The sequence below is a fragment of the Stenella coeruleoalba genome, assembly GCF_951394435.1.
Source record: "Stenella coeruleoalba genome assembly, chromosome: 1".
Classification (NCBI taxonomy): domain Eukaryota; kingdom Metazoa; phylum Chordata; class Mammalia; order Artiodactyla; family Delphinidae; genus Stenella; species Stenella coeruleoalba.
Genome location: NC_137169.1, coordinates 129,459,952 through 129,483,420, shown reverse-complemented (window position 1 = coordinate 129,483,420; position 23,469 = coordinate 129,459,952). Strand labels below are relative to the sequence as shown.

The window sequence follows — 23,469 nt, the reverse complement described above, 5'->3', positions numbered from 1 at the left end:
AGCCATGGCCGCTGAGCCTGCGCGTCCGGAGCCTGTGCTCCTCAACGAGAGAGGCCACAACAGTGAGAGGCCCGCGTACCGCAAAAAAAAAAAAACAAAAAACGAAAAAAAAAAAAAACCATTATGCAGGACAAGGAGTAATTGTCCTTAAATGTCTCTTAAAAATCCTATTATCTCTGACGTTAAAAATTGTTTATAGTCTGCAAAGAACACCATACATTCTAATGTCCTAGTAGTTATAATTTCTCACTGTTTATACCTCACCCTTACCTACATCATTTGGTGTACAGTTGATTTAAATACTAGTCATTCACAGCAATACACTCTACTTAGGAAAAGATGGAAATAGCTGTATTACACTGCCCAAAATATGCAAATAAAAAACATACAAAGCAGAACAAAGCCTACTCACTAGAGTTAGGAAGTATTCGAGGAATCCCATAAAAGACTGTGTATTTTTAAATCTTTGAATCATTTTCTTTTTCATAATATGTTAAACAAAAATAAAGGGCAAGAAACTCTTTAAAATTCTTGTTTTAAAGAGAACTGCAAACTTTAGAAAACTATTCAAAGAAATTACCAAGCATATTAGACTAAAGTACTCTTTGTGATTCTAGAATGTAACATCTACCTGGGTGATTAACATCTTCAGTTGCTCCAAAACAAACCCGTAACCTTTCTCACCAAAACAGGTCCTCTCAGGTTTTCGCATCTCAGTAAATGGACCCAAATTCCATTGTGTTTGGTTAGCCGAAGACTTAGGCATCGTCTTAGATGCTTTCCTCTCCTCTATTTGTAAATACTTAATACATGAGTCACCAAACCTTTTCAATTCTTCCCACCAAATATCTGTAGAATGTATCTACCTCTCTTCATCTCCACTACCACAGCCACCTTAACCTAAATTAATCATTTTTTGCAACTGGACTCTTGCAAAAGCCTGCAACTGGAACCCTAAACCTCCTTTTGCCTTCTACAGTTTTTCTCCAAATTACAACTACAGAGATTCTTTCTAAATGCACATCATCACATCACTCCACTGTGTATTTTTTTAAAGCATTTCCTTTTTAAAAAAAATAGTTATGTATTTGTTTTTGGCTGCTTTGGGTCTTAGTTGCAGCATGCGGGATTGAACCCACATCCCCTGCATTGGAAGGCAGATTCTTAACCACTGGACCACCAGGGAAGTCCCTCCACTGTGTACTGACACTTCACTTTTGTCAAGATAAGGACCAAAACCCTTGACCTGGCATTCTGAGACTTTGTCAACTGTGACATGGTCCTTCCTATCACAGCCCTTTTCACATGTTCTTCCCTTATCCGAGAGCTCTCAGCTCAACCCTCTCTCAGGGAAACCTTCCTGAAGGCTTCCCCTTGATCAATGTAGCCAATGATTCTCCATGTGTAGCCATGTCACTCACCATACCTCCCCTGCCACTCATCTAGGTTGTAACCTTGTATTTGTTTGTAAATGTATTTCTTGAATAGTTGGCGCCTCACTAAACTGCAAGTTCCACAGGATGAAGTAGTATGTCTATTTCACCCACCATTATGGTCCTAATGTCTTCCCAAGTACGTGCCTATACTAGGCTAGGCATTCAAAACAAACAAATGGATGGTGCCAGTAAAAGCAAATTGTGAGTGATGAACTCAGCAACACTGTCATTTCCAGAACACATCTCACATATGTTCTCAGTAACATTTGAGAAATCAGGCCAAAATACAGTATGCAGGAGCAAAGAGGGATAATACATATGTTTTTTTGCAGATAGAAATGGTATGCTACAAAAACTATGAAATAATTAAGGAGATAGCAATCTCTGTAAAATCATAAAATAAATTGCAAATAAGATGTTTGAGAACATTTTCAAAAAGAGATTGGTAATTAGCATAGATTTACTAAAAGCTAGTTATCAAACTAATGGCCTTTTCTTTGATCTGACATTGTTTTAATAGGTCTTGAAAGATCAGATACTTAAATTTAAATAAGACTTTGAAAAAAAGATTTTTTTGGACAAGACTGTGCCATGTGGAATACGTTTCATGATCCTTAAAAAAAGTTTCTACAAGACTGTAATATGTAAAGTTTGATAAAAAGTAAGCTCTCCGATGGAAAGTCATCTTTTACATCCATTTACCAGGGACTAAACTGAATAAATGCATAGAAGGAAAATGTACACATTCTAATAAAAAGCTAGTGCCCAAACTCTCCTGCATAAAATAAATTTATCAAGAAAAAAGAATGTGGGATCTGATCTGCACAGTCCTAGAGAACCATCAAAACAAACAAGAGTTGAAACTGAAACTAGCAGACAGACTAATTCCAAACGAGGCTTCAATCCCATTGACAAAAAAGCACTTGGAGGAAAGAAATCCTGTACAGAAATATTTATTGCAATATTATTTAGAGCAGGAAAGTAACTGGAGTCTACCCGACCAACAAAAAGAGAATAGTAGTAAGTAGGCTCCTCATCATTAACAACAGCAAAAATACCATCCCTGAGAAAAAACTCACTGAAAAAAATGATGTAGATAATATTGTCATAATTGTATCCGTGTGAGTGTGTTACGCGTATACGTGTATAGATAGAATTTACAAAAGATTGGTGGTCAAAATACTAAAAATACTTATTTCTAGGTATTGAGATTTTAGGTAACTTTTACTTCCTTTTCCTTGCCCTATGTATTTATATGGCAATAATCATGAACCATTTATAAAGTCATAAAAATAAATTTCACTTTTTAAAATTATAACAATAAAATAACAAAAGCAAACATAAAAATGAAATTTATATCACTCAGTTATTCTAAATTAAAGTAGGCCTATAAAAAAAAAAGTAGGCCTATAGATAAAATCATGTTGAAGCATCATTATGAAAACTGGAAGAACCATATCAAACAATGGAAATAATGAAGTTAAATATGGAAAATTAATAATATGCAGCCCCAGCCACTCTTCACAGCGCGCTTATTTATGGTGAATAAATACCTCTCCTAAAGGTAAGAAAAGAGCTGCTGAAAATGTCAGAACTGCTTTGGCCACAGAGGTGGAGGTCAGGCGGTGAATATGTTAACCGGAAGAATCAAGCACCTGGTAAACATGCGAAAGTAACAGGGACCACACGGGGCAGAATTCATATGAAAGACTTGTGGGTCACAGCTCAAGGTGAACTCGGGTTGCCAGAGCTCCAAACACAGAAGGCAAGCTAGTAGTGTATTAACGAAAGTGTAAGATCCTAAACCAGGGAGGAAAATTATGACACTCGCCTAACCATAACAAACACTAAGCAATGAGTACTACCTGTGGTTCTGGGTCCACGTTTTGAAAGACAGACAAAATTTAGCATGTGACCAGGATACTGAAGCATAGGAGAGTCTTGACAATATATTAGGAACATTTTCCAATAGCCAAATCCTTTCAAAACTCAGGTATACTTTACACTAACTGTCGGGGTGTGGACGAGAGAACTAAATGTTGAGCCTTTGAGAGAATGGAAGTTAAGAGCCTTTCCATCTGACACACACGGGCTGAGGCAGAAGTGGCTTTCCATCTATCAACATTCGTTCTCCCCTTCCACGGTACAGAGCTGGGTGCAAAAAGCGACTCTTCATCAAAAGGCCACATTTCTCAGGCTTTGTGTCAAGGTATGACATGTGACCGATTCTCAAATGAGATCTGAGTATGAAATACAAGTAAGAGTGACGCTCCTCATTTGTCGGCCAATAATTTTAACAACTGTATGTGCCTTCTCCAATGCTCTCTTCATCTTTCTGAAAGCTGACTGCGAAGGATTCTAGGGTCTTAGGACAGCACATAGCCACAGAATGAAAGTGGCTTGCATATATAATATTGAACTTACCATGTTATAGTGTGTGTGTGTGTGTGTGTGTGTGTGTGTGTGTGTGTGTGAGAGTGTGTGTGTCACCATATGGAGAAGTATACTGACTAAGAGCACCAGCATTAGACTCTAGTAAACAAAGAAATTCTTTTGAATTTTTGGGTTTACATGTTACAATACTTGGAGATGCTTTAATCTATACTATAACCAATGTATATGAGAGAAGAAAAGGTCTACATTATGATATTCAATCTTATTGGTCATCAGATATTTAAAAATACTGTGAAAATTATATTCCTTCTTTGAATAGTTGTTACCCTAAAGAAGAAATACCCTTTAAAATTGGAATGTCATCTCAACACACTTGTTGCTCTATTAGGCACTGATTTTAAATGTAAATCCAAGTACCATAAAATATAAGACATTTACATGCTTCTTACTTTTGTCTTTATCATTTGATGTTGAAAATTAATAATCACTTCAACAACTTTTAAAGTGGGAAAGGATGCGTGAGTTTTGACCCATTGAAGAGCCACCATAAGCACCAGCAGGCAATGAGTCAATGCTGATGATTCAGCTCTCAATGAAATTCATGAACTACATGCTGGATGTGTTTCCTTTGCTAATGCCTTTAAATCATTTACTACAAACTGGGTGTACATGAGAGCTTGTCATTTGCACAATTCCATATATTAAGAGTAAAATTCTTTTCATATCCTTCAGTTTGTCCACACCTGCAACATTTTCATATCAGTTTGGACTCCTGGGACTTAAAAATAAAGCAAAGCGGCACAAAATATCTTCAGCTTTATTATGTCAGAAGCTCTAATTAAATAAATCTCTTTGCTGAATTAGCCTGATTATTTTAAAATAGAGCCTGTGCTCATAAGGGCCACTGCTGTTTTTCATTAACCAATATTACATTGACAATGGGAACCAAACAGAACATTGTATTCAAAATAGAGCCCTGAGTTTTTTTGTTATATTTTTTCATTGCGGTAATCTGATTTTTCAAGTGTATATCCTCTGTAATTACAGTTGAATATTCTTGCTAATATGGCATAGAAGTTAATTATGGGAAACTTTGTTCCTCTTAATGTTTTCAAATAATATTATCTCACTTTTTATCACCTGCCAATGCCCTTTTACTCTTAGAAGGATTCTATCATGTCTCATTTTATGATTCCCAGGTCTCTCTAAAGTACATTTTATTTATAAATCACCAAGTTTTAAAAACAATGCTGGAGGGTTTCTGGAAGGGTTTGAAATGTGATCCATTTTTAATAACACATAGACAGAAAATGTAATAAATGTAATACTGACTGACATCTCTAGGCAGTGATCTTCAATCATCTGGATTGTGCAACATTATCAGTAAAACCATTGAGCATAATTCCATTAATTCAGCAATATTCACTGACCCACCAAGTCCTATGCTAAATATGAAAGCTACAAAGGCAAATACAACATGGCCCTTGACCTCGGTGAATGTATAGAGAGAAGAGAAGTAAACGGTGAAATCAAGGGCAACATGTTAACTGTGGTGACAGAAATATGTGGGGGACACTCGCAGAATCCCCAGAAACCACTCCTAACCCAGAGTGGCACTGGGTTATAGGGCATGATGTCAAGTGAGAGTGTCAGATTAAGTTTTATCCAATAAATTGTGGTCCTGAAGGTCCAAAGGTCCTGAGGTACGTTGAAAAAGAGTGAATGAGGAGGGACAGGAGTGGAAATCATGGGCCCAAGAACTGGGAGCAAATGTTCAAAGGCCCAGAGACAGTGGAGAGCAGAGTATAGGTAAGTAGCTTCAAGTAGGTCAGCATGGCCAGACTAAGAGGCTGGTGAGGTGAAGTAAACAAAGGATCTTCATTTATTCATGCTCACCCATTACTCAATCAGTACTCACTTGTTTAATAACTACTAGTGCCATATGGTGCCAGCCTCTTTGGATTCAGACAACAATCTGTGCCCTTGTGAAATTTCTATTGCAATCTACATGGAACACACAGAAAACAAAATAAACAAGTAACAGACATACCCTATGTGAAAGAGATAAAGGCAATGGAGAAAAATGTAAAAAGAAAGGAAAAAAGAGTATTCAAGAGAGTCTTGTGAGGTGAATACAATTTTAAAAAGGATGTTTGGGTAAGGCTTCACTAAAAATTTGATTTTGAGTAAATATCTGAGGAAATGTGCCAGAGTTACCTGATGCAACTCCAGACAGAGGGAACAGCAGGTATGAAGGCCCTGAGCTGGCAGGGTGTCTGGTGTGACCCAGGACCAGAGAAGAGGCCAACGTGACTGGAGCAAAGTGGGTGGGTGGGGGGTTGAGTAACAAGGAGGGAGATGCAGGGAAAATGGGGGTTCTTATAGCCATGGCAGGTACTTTGGCATTCAGAGCACAGCTGTGCCAAGATCTGACTTATACTTTAAAGGAATACTGGCTGCTTCACTAAGAATAAACCAAAAGGGAGAAAAGGCAGAATTAGCAGGACTAATTAGGAAGGGTCCTGAAGTGATCCAGAGGAGAGAAGATGGCTTGGCCAGGATGGTAGCATTGAGAAGTGATCGTATGCTGAACTATCTTGAAGGTAGAAATGATGGAACTTTCTGCGCATTTTGCACATGCTGCAGAATGTGAGGAAAAAAGAGAAGTGAAGACTTACTGACTCCAAAACATTTGGCCTGAACAGCTGTTCGGATGAAGTTGCTATCAACCGAAATGTAGGAGGCTGTGGGTTGAGCAGGGTTTGGGGAAGGATGGGGTTGCCATTCACTGAGATGTAGAAAAGCACAAAAGTCGACTGACACATGGCAAGTTTGCAATGCCTATTTGACCTCCAAGTAGAGAAGGTGAACGTGTAGTTAGAATTTGGGGAGTGGCAGGGAGGTGCTGGCTTCCTGCAGACAACAAGTTAATCAGGGATAAAAAAAAATTACTGCTGAGGTTCTCAAAGTGGAGGTCAAATAGGAGAGAACTTCTGCTTCTTTATATGTAAGGTAGGAATAATAACATTAAGTGTGTATTGAAGGAAATAACATATATAAAACAACTAGCCCAGAGCCAGAAAATACAAGAACTCTAAAATATAAAACCTTTTAAAGGGCTGAAAATTTCCTGAGGGTAGTTAATGTTCCTTTTCGTACCTATGTCTTCATTTACAGCAATATGAATACATACTAAGTATTCAAAACAGATATAGTGAAATATCCATAATTATATTCATTGAATAAATTATATCATAAAGGATTATCATGTAAGTTATTACACAATGAAATTTCACTTTTTAATCTTTATCTCCAAACCCTTTAACACATATGAAATCATTTTCACTATCTAAACAAGCTGAAGAGTAACCAATTCATTTAAATGCATATTATGACTTCATTTTCCACTTAACTTTGATCTTTTTTTTTCTTTACTTTTCTTAGGGCGAGCCTCCACATGAAAAAATAATTGTACAGAAGTTAGTCATCAAATTCGTTTTCTGCTTTGAAAATTATTTTCAATTTTGTAGGCTGGACAGAGACCCACAGTAGTTTTGAGATAATAATTATTTAGGCCATTACACACCCAGTCCCCCTCCCTACTGCTTCTAGCAAAAGACAGAAACTAAAAGGAAAACCCATAAATGAATAGAAATGCAATTTAATAAAAGCAACATGATAACGAAGGGAAAAGTAAGTTAAAATAAATCAATGTCATTTAACTCAAATTAGATAAAGAACTACACAAGCTAAATCTGCGACTTGAATCAGGCATCCCAATAAATGCTGATATGTTTCTATTCAAGAATAAATAACCAGTTTTGTTTTTGTTTTGTTTTGTTTTGTTTTAAGATTCCACATGTGAGATCATACAGTATTTATCTTTTTCTGTCTGACTTATTTCACTTAGAATAATGCCCTCAAGGAACCTTAAAAAAAAGTAATGTCTAGACTATAACTGAAAATACTTACATAACTGGTATACAGTAGAGTAAACCTTTTTGGAGTATATGTGAATCAAGAACAGAAAAATATTTGGGTCTTTAAAGAGACTGATTCATTTCAAACAATTAAATAGAGTACTTTGACTAGCAATAAAAATTGTATGGGTAGGTGTCAAGTATTAGCATTAGACAAATAGATAAACGAAATAAGAGATGTTTTCAAAGAAACTACAAATATTACATTGATGTATTAACTGAAAACCAGATCAATTTAATTGTGACAAACACCTAAAATGTCCTTGAAGAAATAAATTCTATACAACATTCTTTAAAATTATACTACAATTCAGGAGGTGATTCAAAATGGCAGTGTAGAAAGATCCTGAACACATCTCCTCCCACGGACACACCAAATCTATTGCTACATATGGATCAATTCCCTCTGAAAAAGACCTGAAAACTAGCAGAAGTGTTCCTCCACAACAAGGGATAAAAGGGCCACAATGAGACACGTAGGAGAGGCAGAGATGCAGTCTCATCAAAAACCCCACCTCTGACGCAGTGACCCATGGATGGGAGGAATCTCACAATACAGCACTTCTCCCTGAGAAACAGGGAGTCTGTGCCCCACACAGACATCCAACCCTTGAGACCTGGAGAAATGAGCCCAGAAAACCACCAGCTTTGAACACCAGTAGGACTTAGGTTCAGGAGACCCAAAAGGCTGTGGGGTACTAGAAGTCTGCTCTTAAAGGTCTCACATGCAGACTAACTCACCCTAAGACTCAGAGAAAAGGCAGCAGTTTAAAAAGCACCTAGACCACATATGTAGGAGATTCATTAGCCAATCTTAAAGCAACTGCCAAGGGCACAGGGCTCTCTTTGGACATCATCAGGAAATAGAGGCACTGGTGGGTGCCATTTTTGTGTTTCCTCTCCTTGCTAGCATCACCCACACTATCTTGTGGCCCCAATGAAGCCCGCGGGTGCAGAGCGTCAATACAGGTGATGCCCCTTGAGTACCTGGCCCTGGTGGCCAGGGAGGCCTGCATTTCTGGGCCTCAGGAGATTGAAATAATTAGGCATCACAGCTACCACCCCAATGACATAGCAGACTGAAACACACCCCCAGTTTTCCACTAAAAAAGGCCCATTTTCTTGTCCTAGAGCCTCAGTGCAAGGAGTAGCTTCAGGCTTTCCACACATCTAGGGGTTACAGAGGAGCTCTCAGGGAACCTAGGCTAGGGGAATGCCATCTTTGCACCCTCCCAGGCCTTGCTACAGCTCACCAGTACCTCCCAGAAAAGAGCATATACACTCGTCTACAGCCCTGACTTTTGCAACTGTCACCTCCAAATTACCTCGTTTGAAGGTCAGTAAAGATAACAACAGTGGTCCCACCAGACTATATATATTTGCATATTTTAAAGCTGCTGCCTGAGAGTCTGGCTTCAAATCAGTCTGAAACTAGGGGCTGACTGAGATCCCTACCTTTGAACACTGATAGGGCTTAGCACAACCTCAAAATCTGGAACTTATCAAGAATAAACCACACTGCTTAAACAATCACAAAGATTTGAGAGACCACCAAGAGCTAGGGCAAGGTCAAACAATAATGTTCACTGCTTACACAATAGAACTCCTTCGAGACTGGGTGAGGTATCCTCTTTTGCCTAATACATAGAAACACAGAGAGGCAAGCAAAATGAGGAAACCAAGGAATATGTTTCAAAAGAAAGCAAGATTAAAAAAAAATCCTTAATGAAATGGAGATAAGTAATTTACCTGATACAGAGTTCAAAATAATAGTCATGAAAATGCTCACCAAACTTGAGAGAAGAACAGATGAATACAGTGAGGACTTCAACAAAGAGATAGAAAATGTAAGAAAGTACCAAAACAAAAGTCATAGAGCTGAAGAATACAATAACTGAACTGAAAAAATGCAGTAAAGGGGTTCACTAGATCAAGCAGAAGAAAAAAAAAAACCAAACTCAAAGATAGGATAATGGAATTCATTCAGTAAGAGCAGCAAAAAGAAAAAAAGTGACTAAGAGTGAAGCCAGCTTAAGAGATTTACAGTACACCATCAAACAGACTAATATACACATGATAGGGATGACAAAAAAGGAAGGGAGAAAGAAAAGGGGCAGAAAGTTTATGCCAGGAAATAATGGCTGAAATTTTTCCTAAGCTAGGGAAGGAAACAGACATCTAGGTCCAGGAAGACAAGAGAGTTACAAATAAGACAAACCCAGAGAGAGACACATTACAATAAAAATGTCAAAAGTTAAAGAGAGAATATTAAAAGCAGCAAGAGGAAAACAACTTTTTATGTACAAGGGAACCTCCACAAGACTACCAGCTTATTTTCAAGAGGAAGCTTTGCAGAGCAGAAGAGAGTGGCATGATAGATTCAAATTGCTGAAAAGAAAAATCTTCCAACCAAGAATACTCTGCTTGGCAAGGTTGTCATTCAGAATCCAAGGGGAGATAAAGAATTTTCCAGACAAGCAAAAGCTAAAGGATTTTATCATCCCTAAACCACCCTTAAAAGAAAAATAAAGGGACTTCTTTAAGCTGAAAAGAAAAGGCACTAACAAGTAACAAGAAAACAAAAGAAAGTAAAAATTTCACTGGTAAAGGTAAATACACAATAAAACTAGTGGACTGACCATTTATTAAGCTATTATTAAGGTTAAAAGAAAAAAGTAGTAAAAGTAACTGTAACTACAATAATTAGTTATGACATACATAAAATTTTTTAAATGAAAAATATGCTATCAAAAACATAAAACGTGGATGGCAGTGATAAAAATGTAGAGTTTTTAGAATATGTTCAAACCTAACTTGCTCTCAATTTAAAAGAGACTGCTATATGTATATGCTGTTATATGTGAACATCATGTTAATCACAAAGCAAAAACCTTCAGTAGGTATACAAAAACAATAAAGAAGAAATCTAAACATAACAAAAAAGAAAGTCATCAAAGCACAAGGGAAAGGAGCAAGAGAAGAAGAAAGGAACAGAGACAAACTACAAAAATAGCCAGAAAATAAGTAATGAAATGGTAATAAGTACACACCTATCAATAATTACTTTAAATGTAAATAGAATAACTTCTCTAATCAAAATACATACAGTGGTTGAATGGATTTAAAAAAAACTCATCTATATGTTGCCTCAAGAGACTTACTTCAGATGTAAGGACACATACAGACAAAGTAAAGGAGTGGAAAAAGATATTCCATGAAAATTAAAATAAAAAGGAAGCTGGTGTAGCTATATTTATATCAAACAAGATAGACTTTAAAACAAAGACTGTAGTAAAAGACAAAGAAGGGTATTAGACAATGATAAAAAGGTCAACCCAGCAGGATGATATAACATTTGTAAATATATATACACCCAACTTAGGAGCATCTAAATATATAAAGCAAATATCAAGACACCTAAAGGGAGAAATTGACTGCAACACCATACTTCCATCAATGGATTGATCATTCAGAGAGAAAATAAAGAAACATTAGTCTTAAATGACACATTAGATCAGATGTATTTAATACACACATACAGGACATTCCATCCAAATTCAGCAGAACATACATGTTCAAATGCACATGAACATTCTCCAAGATAGGACACATGTTAGATCACAAAACATATCAGAAGACTGAAACTATACCAAGTACCTTTTCTGACCACATGGTATGAAACTAAAAATCAATTTTAGGAAGAAAACTGGATAAATCACGAATACATCAAAATAAAAAAACATGCTACCAAATAACCAATGGGTCAAAAAAGAAATCAAAGAGGAAATAAAAAATTATTGTGAGACGAAAATGTCAACACAGCATTCCAAAACCTATGGAATGCAGCAAAAGCTGTTCTAAGAGGGAAGTTCATACAGATACAGGGCTACCTCAAGGAACAAGAAAAAATCCAAATACACAATCTAACTTTATACCTAAAAGAACCAGAAAAAAAGAACAAATGAAGGGAAACAGTAAAAAAAAAAAGGGAAATGATAAAGATCAGAGTAGAAATAAATGAAATAAAGACTTAGAAAACATTAGGAAAGATGAATAAAACCAACAGCTGGTGCTTTGAAAAGATAAAAAAAAATGACAAACCTTTCACTAGACTTACCAAGAAAAAAAGGGAGCAGGCTCAAATAAATAAAACCTAAAATGAGAGAGGTATTACAAATGATACCACAGAAATACAAAAGATCGTAAGAGATTATTATGAACAATTATGTGCCAAACTGGACAACTTAGAAGAAATGAAAAAATTCTTTGAAATATGCAAGCTTCTAAGACTGAATCATATAGAAATAAAAAATCTGAATAGACTGACTACTAGTAAGGAGATCTAATTAGTAATTTAAAAATTCCTAACAAACAAAAGTCTACCACCAGCTGGCTATACTGATGAATTCTTCCAAATATTCAAAGAAGGTTTGAAACCTAGCTGCCTAAAATTCTTCCAAAAATTGAAGAGGAGGGAATGTTTCCAAACTCAATTTTAGAGGCCTGAAACCCGGATAATGAAACCAGACAAGAAAACCACACAAAAAGAAAATTACAGGTCAATAACCCTGATAAATATTGATGCAAAAACCCTCAACAAAATATTAGAAAACGAAATTCGACAATACATTAAAAAGGATCACACATCATGATCAAGTGGGATTTATTCCAGAGATGCAGAGTGGATCAACATCTCATTAACATTAACCACATCAGGAGAGACCTTCAAGATGGCGGAGGAGTAAGATGTGGAGATCACCTTCCTCCCCACAAATACATCAGAAATATATCTACATGTGGAACAACTCCTACAGAATACCTATTGAACGCTGGCAGAAGACCTCAGACTTCCCAAAATGCAGGAAACTCCCCACGTACCTGGGTAGGGCATAAGAAAAAAGAAAAAACACAGACAAAAGAATAGGGACAGGACCTGCACTTCTGGGAGGGAGATGTGAAGGAGGAAAAGTTTCCACACACTAGGAAGCCCCTTCACTGGCGGAGACGAGGGGTGGCAGAGGGGAAGCTTCGGAGCCACGGAGGAGAGCACAGCTACAGGGGTGCAAAGGGCAAGGGGGAGAGATTTCCACACAGAGGATCTGTGCCGACCAGCACTCACCAGCCTGAGAGGCTTGTCTGCTCACCCGCCGGGATGGGCAGGGGCTGGGAGCTGAGGCTCGGGCTTCGGAGGTCGGATCCCAGGGAGAGGACTGGGGTTGGCAGTGTGAACACAGCCTGAAGGGGGCTAGTGTGCCACAGCTAGCTGGGAGGGAGTCCGGGAAAAATTCTGAAACTGCCTAAGAGGCAAGAGACCATTGTTCCAGGTTGTGCGAGGAGAGGAGATTCAGAGCACTGCCTAAAGGAGTTCCAGAGACAGTCACAAGCTGCGGCTATCAGCTCAGACACCAGAGATGGGCATGAGATGCTAAGGCTGCTGCTGCAGCCACCAAAAAACCTGTGTGCAAGCACAGGTCACTATCCACACCTCCCCTCCCCGGAGCCTGTGCAGCCCACCACTGCCAGGATCCCGTGATCCAGGGACAAATTCTCCTGGAGAACAGTCAGGCTGTTGCAACGTCACGCCAGCCTCTGTCGCCACAGGCTTGCCCCGCATTCCGTACCCCTCCCTCCCCCAGCCTGAGTGAGCCAGAGCCCCCAAATCACCCGCTCCTTTAACCCCATCCTGTCTGAGCGAAGAAGAGACGCCCTCCGGCGACCTACATGCAGAGGCGGGGCCAAATCCAAAGCTGAACCCCACGAGCTGTGCGAACAAAGAAGAGAAAGGGAAATCTCTCCCAGCAGCCTCAGGAGCAGTGGATTAAATTTCCACAATCAACTTGATGTACCCTGCATCTCTGGAATACCTGAATAGACAACAAATCATTCCAAAATTGAGACGGTGGAATTTGGGAGCAACTGTAGACTTGGGGTTTGCTTTCTGCATCTAATTTCTTTCGGGTTTTATGTTTATCTTAGTTTAGTTTTTAGAGTTTATTATCATTGGTAGATTTGCTTAATAATTTGGTTGCTCTCTTCCTTTTTTTGTTTATATATATATATGTATATATATTTTTTTCCTTTTTCTCTTTTGGTGAGGGCGTATGTGTATGCTTCTTTGTGTGATTGTGCCTGTATAGCTTTGTTTTACCATTTATCCTAGGGTGCTATCTGTCCATTTTTTTGTTTGTTGGTTGGTTTTACTATAGTTTTTAGTGTTCTTATCATTGGTGAATTTGTTTTTTAGTTTCGTGGCTCTCTTCTTTTTTCTTTCTTTTCCTTTTTTAATACTTTTTAATTTTTTTATTTTTAATATATTTTTTGCTTTTTTATTTTAATAACATTATTTTATTTTATTCTATTTTATTTTTTACTTTCTTTATTATTTTCTCACTTTTCTTCTGAGGCATGTGGCTGACAGGGTCTGATGCTCCGGCTAGGTGTCAGGCCTGTGCCTCAAAGGTGGGAGAGCAGAGTTCAGGACATTGATCCACCAGAGACCTCCACATAATCTCAAACAGCAAAAGCTCTCCCACAGAACTCCATCTCAACACTAAGACCAAGAAACACTCAACCACCAGCAATCTACAGTGTTGGACACGCTAGGCCAAACAATTAGCAGTAAAGGAACACAACCTCACCCATTAGCAGAGAGGCTGCCTAAAATCATAATAAGGTCACAGAAACCTCAAAACACTCTAGCGGAAGTGGTCCTGCCCACAGGAAAGACAAGATCCAGCCTCATCCACCAGAACACAGGCACCAGTCCCCTCCACCAGAAAGCCTACACAACACAATGAACCAACCTTAGCCACTGGGGGCACACACCAAAAACAAGGGGAACTACGAACCTGCAGCCTGCAAAAAGGAGACCCCAAACACAGTAAGTTAAGCAAAATGAGAAAAAACAGAAACACACAGCAGACGAAGGAGCAAGGTTAAAAACCCACCAGACCTAATAAATGAAGAGGAAATAGGCAGTCTACCTCAAAAAGAATTCAGAGTTATGATAATAAAGATGATCCAAAGTCTTGGAAATAGAATGGAGAAAATACAAGAAACGTTTAACAAGGACCTAGAAGAACTAAAGAGCAAACAAACAATGATGAACAACACAATAAATGAAATTAAAAATTCTCTAGAAGAAGTCAACAGCAGAAGAATGGATAAGGGACCTGGAAGATAAAATAGTAGAAATAACTACTGCAGAGCAGAATAAAGAGAAAAGAATGAAAAGAATTGAGGACAATCTCAAAGACCTCTGGGACAACATTAAATGTACCAACATTCGAATTATAGGCATCAAAGTAGAAGAGAAAAAGACAGGAACTGAGAAAATATTTGAAGGGATTATAGTTGAAAACTTCCCTAATATGAGAAAGGAAATAGTCAATCAAGTCCACGAACCACAGACTCCCATACAGGATAAATCCAAGGAGAAACACGCCAAGACACATATTAATCCAACTATCAAATATTAAACACAAAGAAAACATATTAAAAGCAGCAAGGTGAAAACAACAAATAACATACAAGAGAATCCCCATAAGGTTAACAGCTGATCTTTCAGCAGAAACTCTGCAAGCCAGAAGGGAGTGGCAGGACATATTTAAAGTGATGAAGGAGAAAAACCTACAACCAAGATTACTCTACCCAGCAAGGATCTCATTCAGATTTGATGGAGAAAATACAACCTTCACAGACAAGCAAAATCTGAGAGAGTTCAGCACCACCAAACCAGCTTTACAACAAATGCTAAAGGAACTTCTCTAGGCAAGAAACACAAGAGAAGGAAAAGACCTACAATGACGAACCCAAAACAATTAAGAAAATGGGAATAGGAACATACATATCGATAATTACCTTAAATGTAAAAGGATTAAATGCTCCCACCAAAAGACACACACTTTCTGAATGGATACAAAAACAAGACCCGTATATATGCTGTCTACAAGAGACACACTTCAGACCTACAGACCCATACAGACTGAGTGCGAGGGGATGGAAAATGATATTCAATGCAAATGGAAATCAAAAGAAAGCTGGAGTAGCAATTGTCATATTAGACAAAATAGACTTTAAAATAAACGCTATTGCAAGAGACAAATAAGGACACTACATAATGATCAAGGGATTATTCCAAGAAGATATAACAATTTTAAATATTTATGCACCCAACATAGCAGCACCTCAATACATAAGGCAAATACTAACAGCCATAAAAGGGGAAGTCGACAGTAACACAGTCATAGTAGGGGACTTTAACACCCCACTTTCACCAATGGACAGATCATCCAAAATGAAAATAAATAAGGAAAAACAAGCTTTAAATGATACATTAAACAACAGGACTTAATTGACATTTATAGGACATTCCATCCAAAAACAACAGAATACACATTCTTCTCAAGTGCTCATGGAACATTCTCCAGGATAGATCATATCTTGGGTCACAAATCAAGCCTTGGTAAATTTAAGAAAACTGAAATCATATCAAGTATCTTTTCTGACCACAATGCTGTGAGACTGGATATAAATTACAGGAAAAAATATGTAAAAAATACAAGCACATGGAGGCTAAACAATACACTACTTAATAACCAAGATATCACTGAAGAAATCACAGAGGAAATCAAAAAATACCTAGAAACAAATGACAATAAAAACACAATGACCCAAAACCTATGGGATGCAGCAAAAGCAGTTCTAATAGGGAAGTTTATAGCAATACAATCCTACCTTAAGAAACAAGAAATATCTCAAATAAACAACCTAACCTTACACCTAAAGCAATTAGAGAAAGAACAAAAAAACCACAAAGTTAGCAGAAGGAAAGAAATCATAAAGATCAGATCAGAAATAAACGAAAAAGAAATGAAGGAAATGATAGCAAAGATCAATACAACTAAAAGCTGGTTCTACGAGAAGATAAACTAAATTGATAAAGCATTACCCAGACTCACCAAGAAAAAAAGGGAGAAGACTCAAATCCACAGAATAAGAAATGAAAAAGTAGAAGTAACAACTGACCCTGCAGAAATATAAAGGCTCATGAGCGATTAATACAAGCAACTACATGCCAATAAAATGGACAACCTGGAAGAAATGGAAAAATTCTTAGCAGAGTACAACCTTCCAAGACTGAATCAGGAAGAAATAGAAAATATAATCAGACCAATCACAAGCACTGAATTTGAAACTATAATTAAAACTCTTGCAACAAACAAAAGCCCAGGATCAGATGGCTTCACAGGTGATTTCTATCAAATATTTAGAGAATACCTAACGTCTATCCTTCTCAAACTCTTCCAAAATATAGCAGAGGAGGAACACTCCAAAATTAATTCTACGAGGCCACCATTACCCTAATACCAAAACCAGACAAAGATGTCACAAAGAAAGAAAACTACAGGCCGATATCACTGATGAACATAGATGCAAAAATCCTCAACAAAATACTAACAAACAGAATCCAACAGCACATTAAAAGGATCATACACCATGATCAAGTGGGGTTTACCCCAGGAATGCAAGGATTCTTCAATATATGCAAATCAACCAATGTGATAAACCATAGCAACAAATTGAAGGAGAAAAACCATAAGATCATCTCAATAGATGCAGAAAAATCTTTTGACAAAATTCAACACCTATTTATGATTAAAAAAACCCTAAAGAAAGTAGGCATAGAGGGAACTTACCTCAACATAACAAAGGCCATATATGACAAACCCATAACCAACATCATTCTCCATGGTGAAAAACTGAAAGCATTTCCTCTAAGATCAGGAACAAGACAAGGTTGTCCACTCTCACCACTATTGTTCAACATAGATTTGGAAGTTTTAGCCACAGCAATCAGAGCAGAAAAATAAATAAAAGGAATCGAAATTGGAAAATAAAAAGGAAAGCAGTCACTGTTTGCAGATAATATGATACTATATAGAGAGAATCCTAAAGATGCTACCAGAAAACTACTAGAACTAATCAATGAATTTGGTAAAGTAGCAGGATAGAAAATTAATGCACAAAATTTCTTGCATTCCTATACACTAATGACGAAAAATCTGAAAGAGAAATAAAGGAAACACTCGCATTTACCATTGCAACAAAAACAATAAAATAACACACTAACAAACGTAGTAAGGTAGATAGCTAGAGGGAAGCAGCCGCATGGCACGGGGATATTGGCTCGGTGCTCTGTGACAGCCTGGAGGGGTGGGATAGGGAGGGTGGGAGGGAGGGAGACGCAAGAGGGAAGAGATATGGGAACATATGTATATGTATAACTGATTCACTTTGTTATAAAGCAGAAACTAACACACCATTGTAAAGTAATTATACCCCAATAAAGATGATAAAAAAATAAAAAAAGAAAAAAAAAAAAAAGAAAAAAAAAAAAAACAATAAAATACCCAGGAATAAAACTACCTAAGGCGACAAAAGACCTGTATGCAGAAAACTATAGGACACTGATGAAAGAAATTAAAGATGATACAAACAGATGGAGAGATATACCATGTTCTTGTATTGGAAGAATCAACATTTTGTAAATGACTACACTACCCAAAGTAATCTATAGATTCAATGCAATCCATATCAAACTACCAATGGCATTTTTCACAGAACGAGAACAGAAAATATCACAATTTGTATGGAAACACAAAAGACCCTGAATAACCAAAGGAATCTTGAGAAAGAAAAACGGAGCTGGAAGAATCGGGCTCCTTGACTTCAGACTATACTACAAAGCGACAACAATCAAGACAGTATGGTACTGGCACAAAAACAGAAATATAGATCAATGGAACAGGATACAAAGCCCAGAGATAAACCCACACACATATGGTCACCTTATTTTTGATAAAGGAGGCAATAATATACAATGGAGAAAAGACAGCCACTTCAATAAGTGGTGCTGGGAAAACTGGACAGCTACATGTAAAGAATGAAATTAGAACACTCTCTAACACCATACACAAAAATAAACTCAAAATGGATTAACGACCTAATTGTAAGGCCAGACACTATAAAAATCTTAGAGGTAAACATAGGAAGAACACTGTATGACATAAATCACAGCAAGCTCCTTTTTGACCCACCTCCTAGAGAATTGGAAATAAAAACAAACAAATGGGACCTAATGAAACTTAAAAGCTTTTGCACAGCAAAGGAAACCATAAAGAAGACGAAAAGGCAACCCTCAGGATGGGAGATAATATTTGCAGACGAAACAACTGACAAAGGATTAATCTCCAAAATATACCGGCAGCTCATGCATCTCAATGTCAATAAAACAAACAACACAATCCAAAAATGGGCAGAAGACCTAAACAGATATTTCTCCAAAGAAGATATACAGATTGCCAACAAACACATGAAAGAATGCTCAACATCACTGACATTAGAGAAATGCAAATCAAAACTACCATGAGGTATCACCTCACAGCAGTCAGAATGGCCATCATCAAAAAATCTACAAACAGTAAATGCTGGAGAGGGTGTGAAGAAAAGGGAACACTCTTGCACTGTTCGTGGGAACGTAAACTGATACAGCCAATGTGGAGAACAGTATGAAGGTTCCTCAAAAAACTAAAAATAGAACTACCATACGACCCAGTAATCCCACTACTGGGCATATACCCTGAGAAAACTATAATTCAAAAAGACTCATGTACCTCAATGTTCATTGCAGCTCTATTTACAATAGCCAGGACATGGAAGCAACCTAAGTATCCATTGACAGATGAATGGATAAAGAAGATGTGGCACATATATACAATGGAATATTACTCAGCCATAAAAGGAAACAAAATTGAGTTATTTGTAGTGAGGTGCATGAACCTAGAGTCTGTCATACAGAGTGAAGTAAGTCGGAAAGAGAAAAAACAAATACCTTAAGCTAACACATGTATATATGGAATCTAAAAAAAAAAAAAAAAGGTTATGAAGAACATAGGGGCAGGACAGGAATAAAGATGCAGATGTAGAGAATGGACTTGAGGACACGGGGAGGGGGAAGGGTAAGCTGGGACGAAGTGAGAGAGTGGCATGGACATATATACACTACTAAATGTAAAATAGCTAGCTAGTGGGAAGCAGCTGCATCGCAGAGGGAGATCAGCTCGGTGCTTTGTATCCACCTCGAGGGGTGGGATAGGAAGGGTGGGAGGGAGATGCAAGTTGAGGGGATTTGGAGATATATGTATACGTATAGCTGATTCACTTTGTTATACAGCAGAAACTAACACACCATTGTAAAGCAATTACACTTCAATAAAGATGTTTAAAAAAAACATTAATCGCATTAACAAAATAGATGAAAATTATATAATCATCTCAATAGATGCAAAAAAGGCATTGTTTAATTTTGATTCAACATCCACTTATGATTAAAAACTCTCAACTAAGTAGGTATAGAAGGAATGTACCTCAACATCATGAAGGTCATATACACCAACCTACAGCTAACAACATACTCAATGAAAATTTGAAAGCTTTCCCTCTAAGATCAGGAACAAGACAAGGATGCCTACTCTTGCCTCTTTTATAAACATAGTATTGGAAGTCCTAGGCACAGCAGTTAGGCAAGGAAAAGAAACAAAATCATCCAAATTGGAAAGAAAGAAGTAAAACTGGAATTATTTGCAGATGACATAAGACTACATATAGCAAACCCTAAAAACTACACAAAAAAAATATTAGAACTAATAAATGAATTCAGCAAAGTTACAGGACAGAAAATCAATGTACAGTCAACCCTCCTTATCCATGGGTTTTACATCTGTTGATTCAATCAACCATGGATCAAAAGTATTTGAGGGGCTTCCCTGGTGGTGCAGTGGTTGAGAGTCCGCCTGCCGATGCAGGGGACGCGGGTTCATGCCCCGGTCTGGGAAGATCCCACATGCCGTGGAGCAGCTGGGCCCGTGAGCCATGGCTGCTGAGCCTGTGCGTCCGGAGCCTGTGCTCTGCAACGGGAGAGGCCACAACAGTGAGAGGCCCACATACCGCAAAAAAATAAATAAATAAATAAAAAGTATTTGAAAAAAATTCCAGAAATTTCCAAAAATCAAAACTTGAATTTGCCACATGCTGGCAGCTATTTACATAGCATTTATACTATATTCAGTATTGTAAGCAATTTAGAGATGATATAAAGTATATGGAAGGATGTTCATGGGTTATACGCAAATACTATGCCATTTCCTAAAAGGGACTTGAGCATCCATGGATTTTGGTATCTGTGCAGGGGTCCTGGCAGCAACTCCCTTTGGATACCTAGAATGACTGTACAGAAATCTGTGCATTTCTATAAATTATAATGAAATATCAAAAAGAGAAATTAAGAAAACAACCCCATTTACAATTGCATCAGAAAGAGTAAAATACCTAGAAGTAAATTTAGCCAAGGAAGTGAAAGACCTGTACACTGAAAGCTCTAAGACATTGATAAAAGGTATTGAATAAGACACAAAGAAATGGAAAGCTATTCTGTACTCATGGAGTGGAAGAATTAATATTGTTTAAATGTCCATACTACCCAAAGTGATCTACAGATTCAATTCAATCTCTATCAAAATTCCAATGACATTTTTCACAGTACTAAAACAACCAATTTACACATTTCTATGGAACTACAAAAGACTCTGAATAGCCGAGCATCTTGAGAAAGAAGAACAAACCTGGAGGAATCATGCTCCTTGATTTCAAACTATACTACAAAGCTATAGTAACCAAAATAGCATGGTATTGGCATAAAAAAGATACACAGATCAATGAAACAGAATATAGAGCCCAGAAATAAATGCACACATATATGGTCAATTAATTAATGACAAAGGAGCCATGAATATACAATGGGTAAAAGACAATCTCTTCAATAAACTGTGTTCAGGAAACAGGACACACATAAAAAATGAAAGTAGACCACTCTCTTACACAATACATAAAAATTAATCCAAAATGGATTAAAGATTTGAATGTAAGACCTGAAACCTTAAGACTCCTAGCAGAAAACATAGGTGGTAAGTCCCTTGACCTAGGCCTTGGTGATGATTTTTTGAATCTGACACCAAAAGCAAAGGCAACAAAAGCAAAAATTAAAAAGTGGGACTATTTCAAACTAAAAAGCTTCTGCACAGGAAAGGATACCATCAATAAAATGAAAAGGCAACCTAAAATCGGAAAAATATTTGCAAATCATATATCTGATAAGGAGTTAATACCCCAAATATTAAAGAACTCATTCAACTTAACAGCAAAAAAAAAAAAAAAAAAAAAAAATGGAATAAAAATGGTCATAGGATCCAGATAGACATTTTTCCAAAGAAGACATACAGATGTCCAACTGGTACATGAAAATGTTCTCAACATTACTAATTATTAGGAAAATGCAAATCAAAATCACAATGAGATATCACCTCCCACCTGTTAGAATGGCCATTATTAAAAAGAAAAGAAATAAAAAATGTTGAAGAGGTTTCAGAGAAAAGGAAATCCTCTTACACTATTGGTGAGAATGTAAGTTGGTGCAACCACTATGGAAAACAGTATGGTGGTTCCTCAAAAAATTAAAAATAAAACTACCATATAATCCAGCTATTCTACTTCTGGGTATTTATCCCCTAAAAATCCCCCAAAACACTAATTCAAAAAGATAACCACACACCCCTATGTTCATTGCAGTAGTGTTTACAATAGCTAAGATATGGAAACAACCTAAGTGTTTATTGATGGATATATGAATAAAGAAGATGTGGTGTGTATGTATATATACACACCCACAATGAAATGTGTTATTCAGCCATAAAAAGAAGGAAATCTTGACATTTGTGACAACATGGTTGGACCTAGAGGGCATTATGCTAAGTAAAATAAGTCAGATAGAGAAAGACAAATACCATATGATTTCACTTATATGTAGAACATAAAAAAAACAAAACATGCTAACAAAACAAAACTCATTGATTGCTGGTTATCAGAGGAAAAGGAAGAGAATGGGGTAAAATGGGTAAAGGGGATGGATTGTACGGTGACGTATGGTAACTAGACTTATGGTGGTGATCGCTTTCTCATGTACACAAAGATCAAATTATTACGTTGTACACCTGAAACTAATATAATGTTATTTTTACCAGTTTTACCTCAAAACTTATAATACAATTTAAACTAATCAAAAGAATATTGTAGAAAATCAGACAAAGATACCTTACCATTCATTTCCTTGTGAAGGGTTTTCTAGTAGCACTCGGATTATGTACAAAAAGCAGCTTAATAATTTGAGAGAAAAATTGAACAGACGTATTCTTAGACCTTTAAACAAACAACAAAAATTGGATTTTCATTTGAACTCAGTCCACAAAAGATTAAAAAGAATTGTCAAAAATATCAGCTTTAAGTACAACACTCAAATTGTGTTTAGAATCTACAATACCATAATTGCTTACCCACTCTGAAGTTCTAGGTGGCTAAATATTGAAACAAAAAATGAGAATGACAGAATGTATGAACCGCAAATGACAGTGAATATTATACACTAAGAGTAAATCTACATTTGAGCATTCAGAAGCCACAAAAATCATGTCCGATCAAGATTGGTTCAAGTATGCTTAGAAGTTTAAGCATTTTATAGATCCATGAATTTTGGAATAAATTTTAAC

At 37.0% G+C, this 23,469-nt stretch overlaps 1 protein-coding gene across 5 annotated transcripts in view; it reads right to left on the bottom strand.

The window, feature by feature from the left end:
* KCNT2 (potassium sodium-activated channel subfamily T member 2) overlaps window positions 1–23,469 on the bottom strand; it is a 383,268-nt gene that overhangs the window by 214,935 nt on the left and 144,864 nt on the right. For all 5 annotated transcript variants that reach the window (XM_079945031.1, XM_079945029.1, XM_079945030.1 and 2 more), the window contains exon 3: window positions 23,023–23,122. In XM_079945031.1, the coding sequence (XP_079801157.1) occupies window positions 23,023–23,122 (100 nt within the window). The remainder of the gene's footprint in view (window positions 1–23,022; window positions 23,123–23,469) is intronic.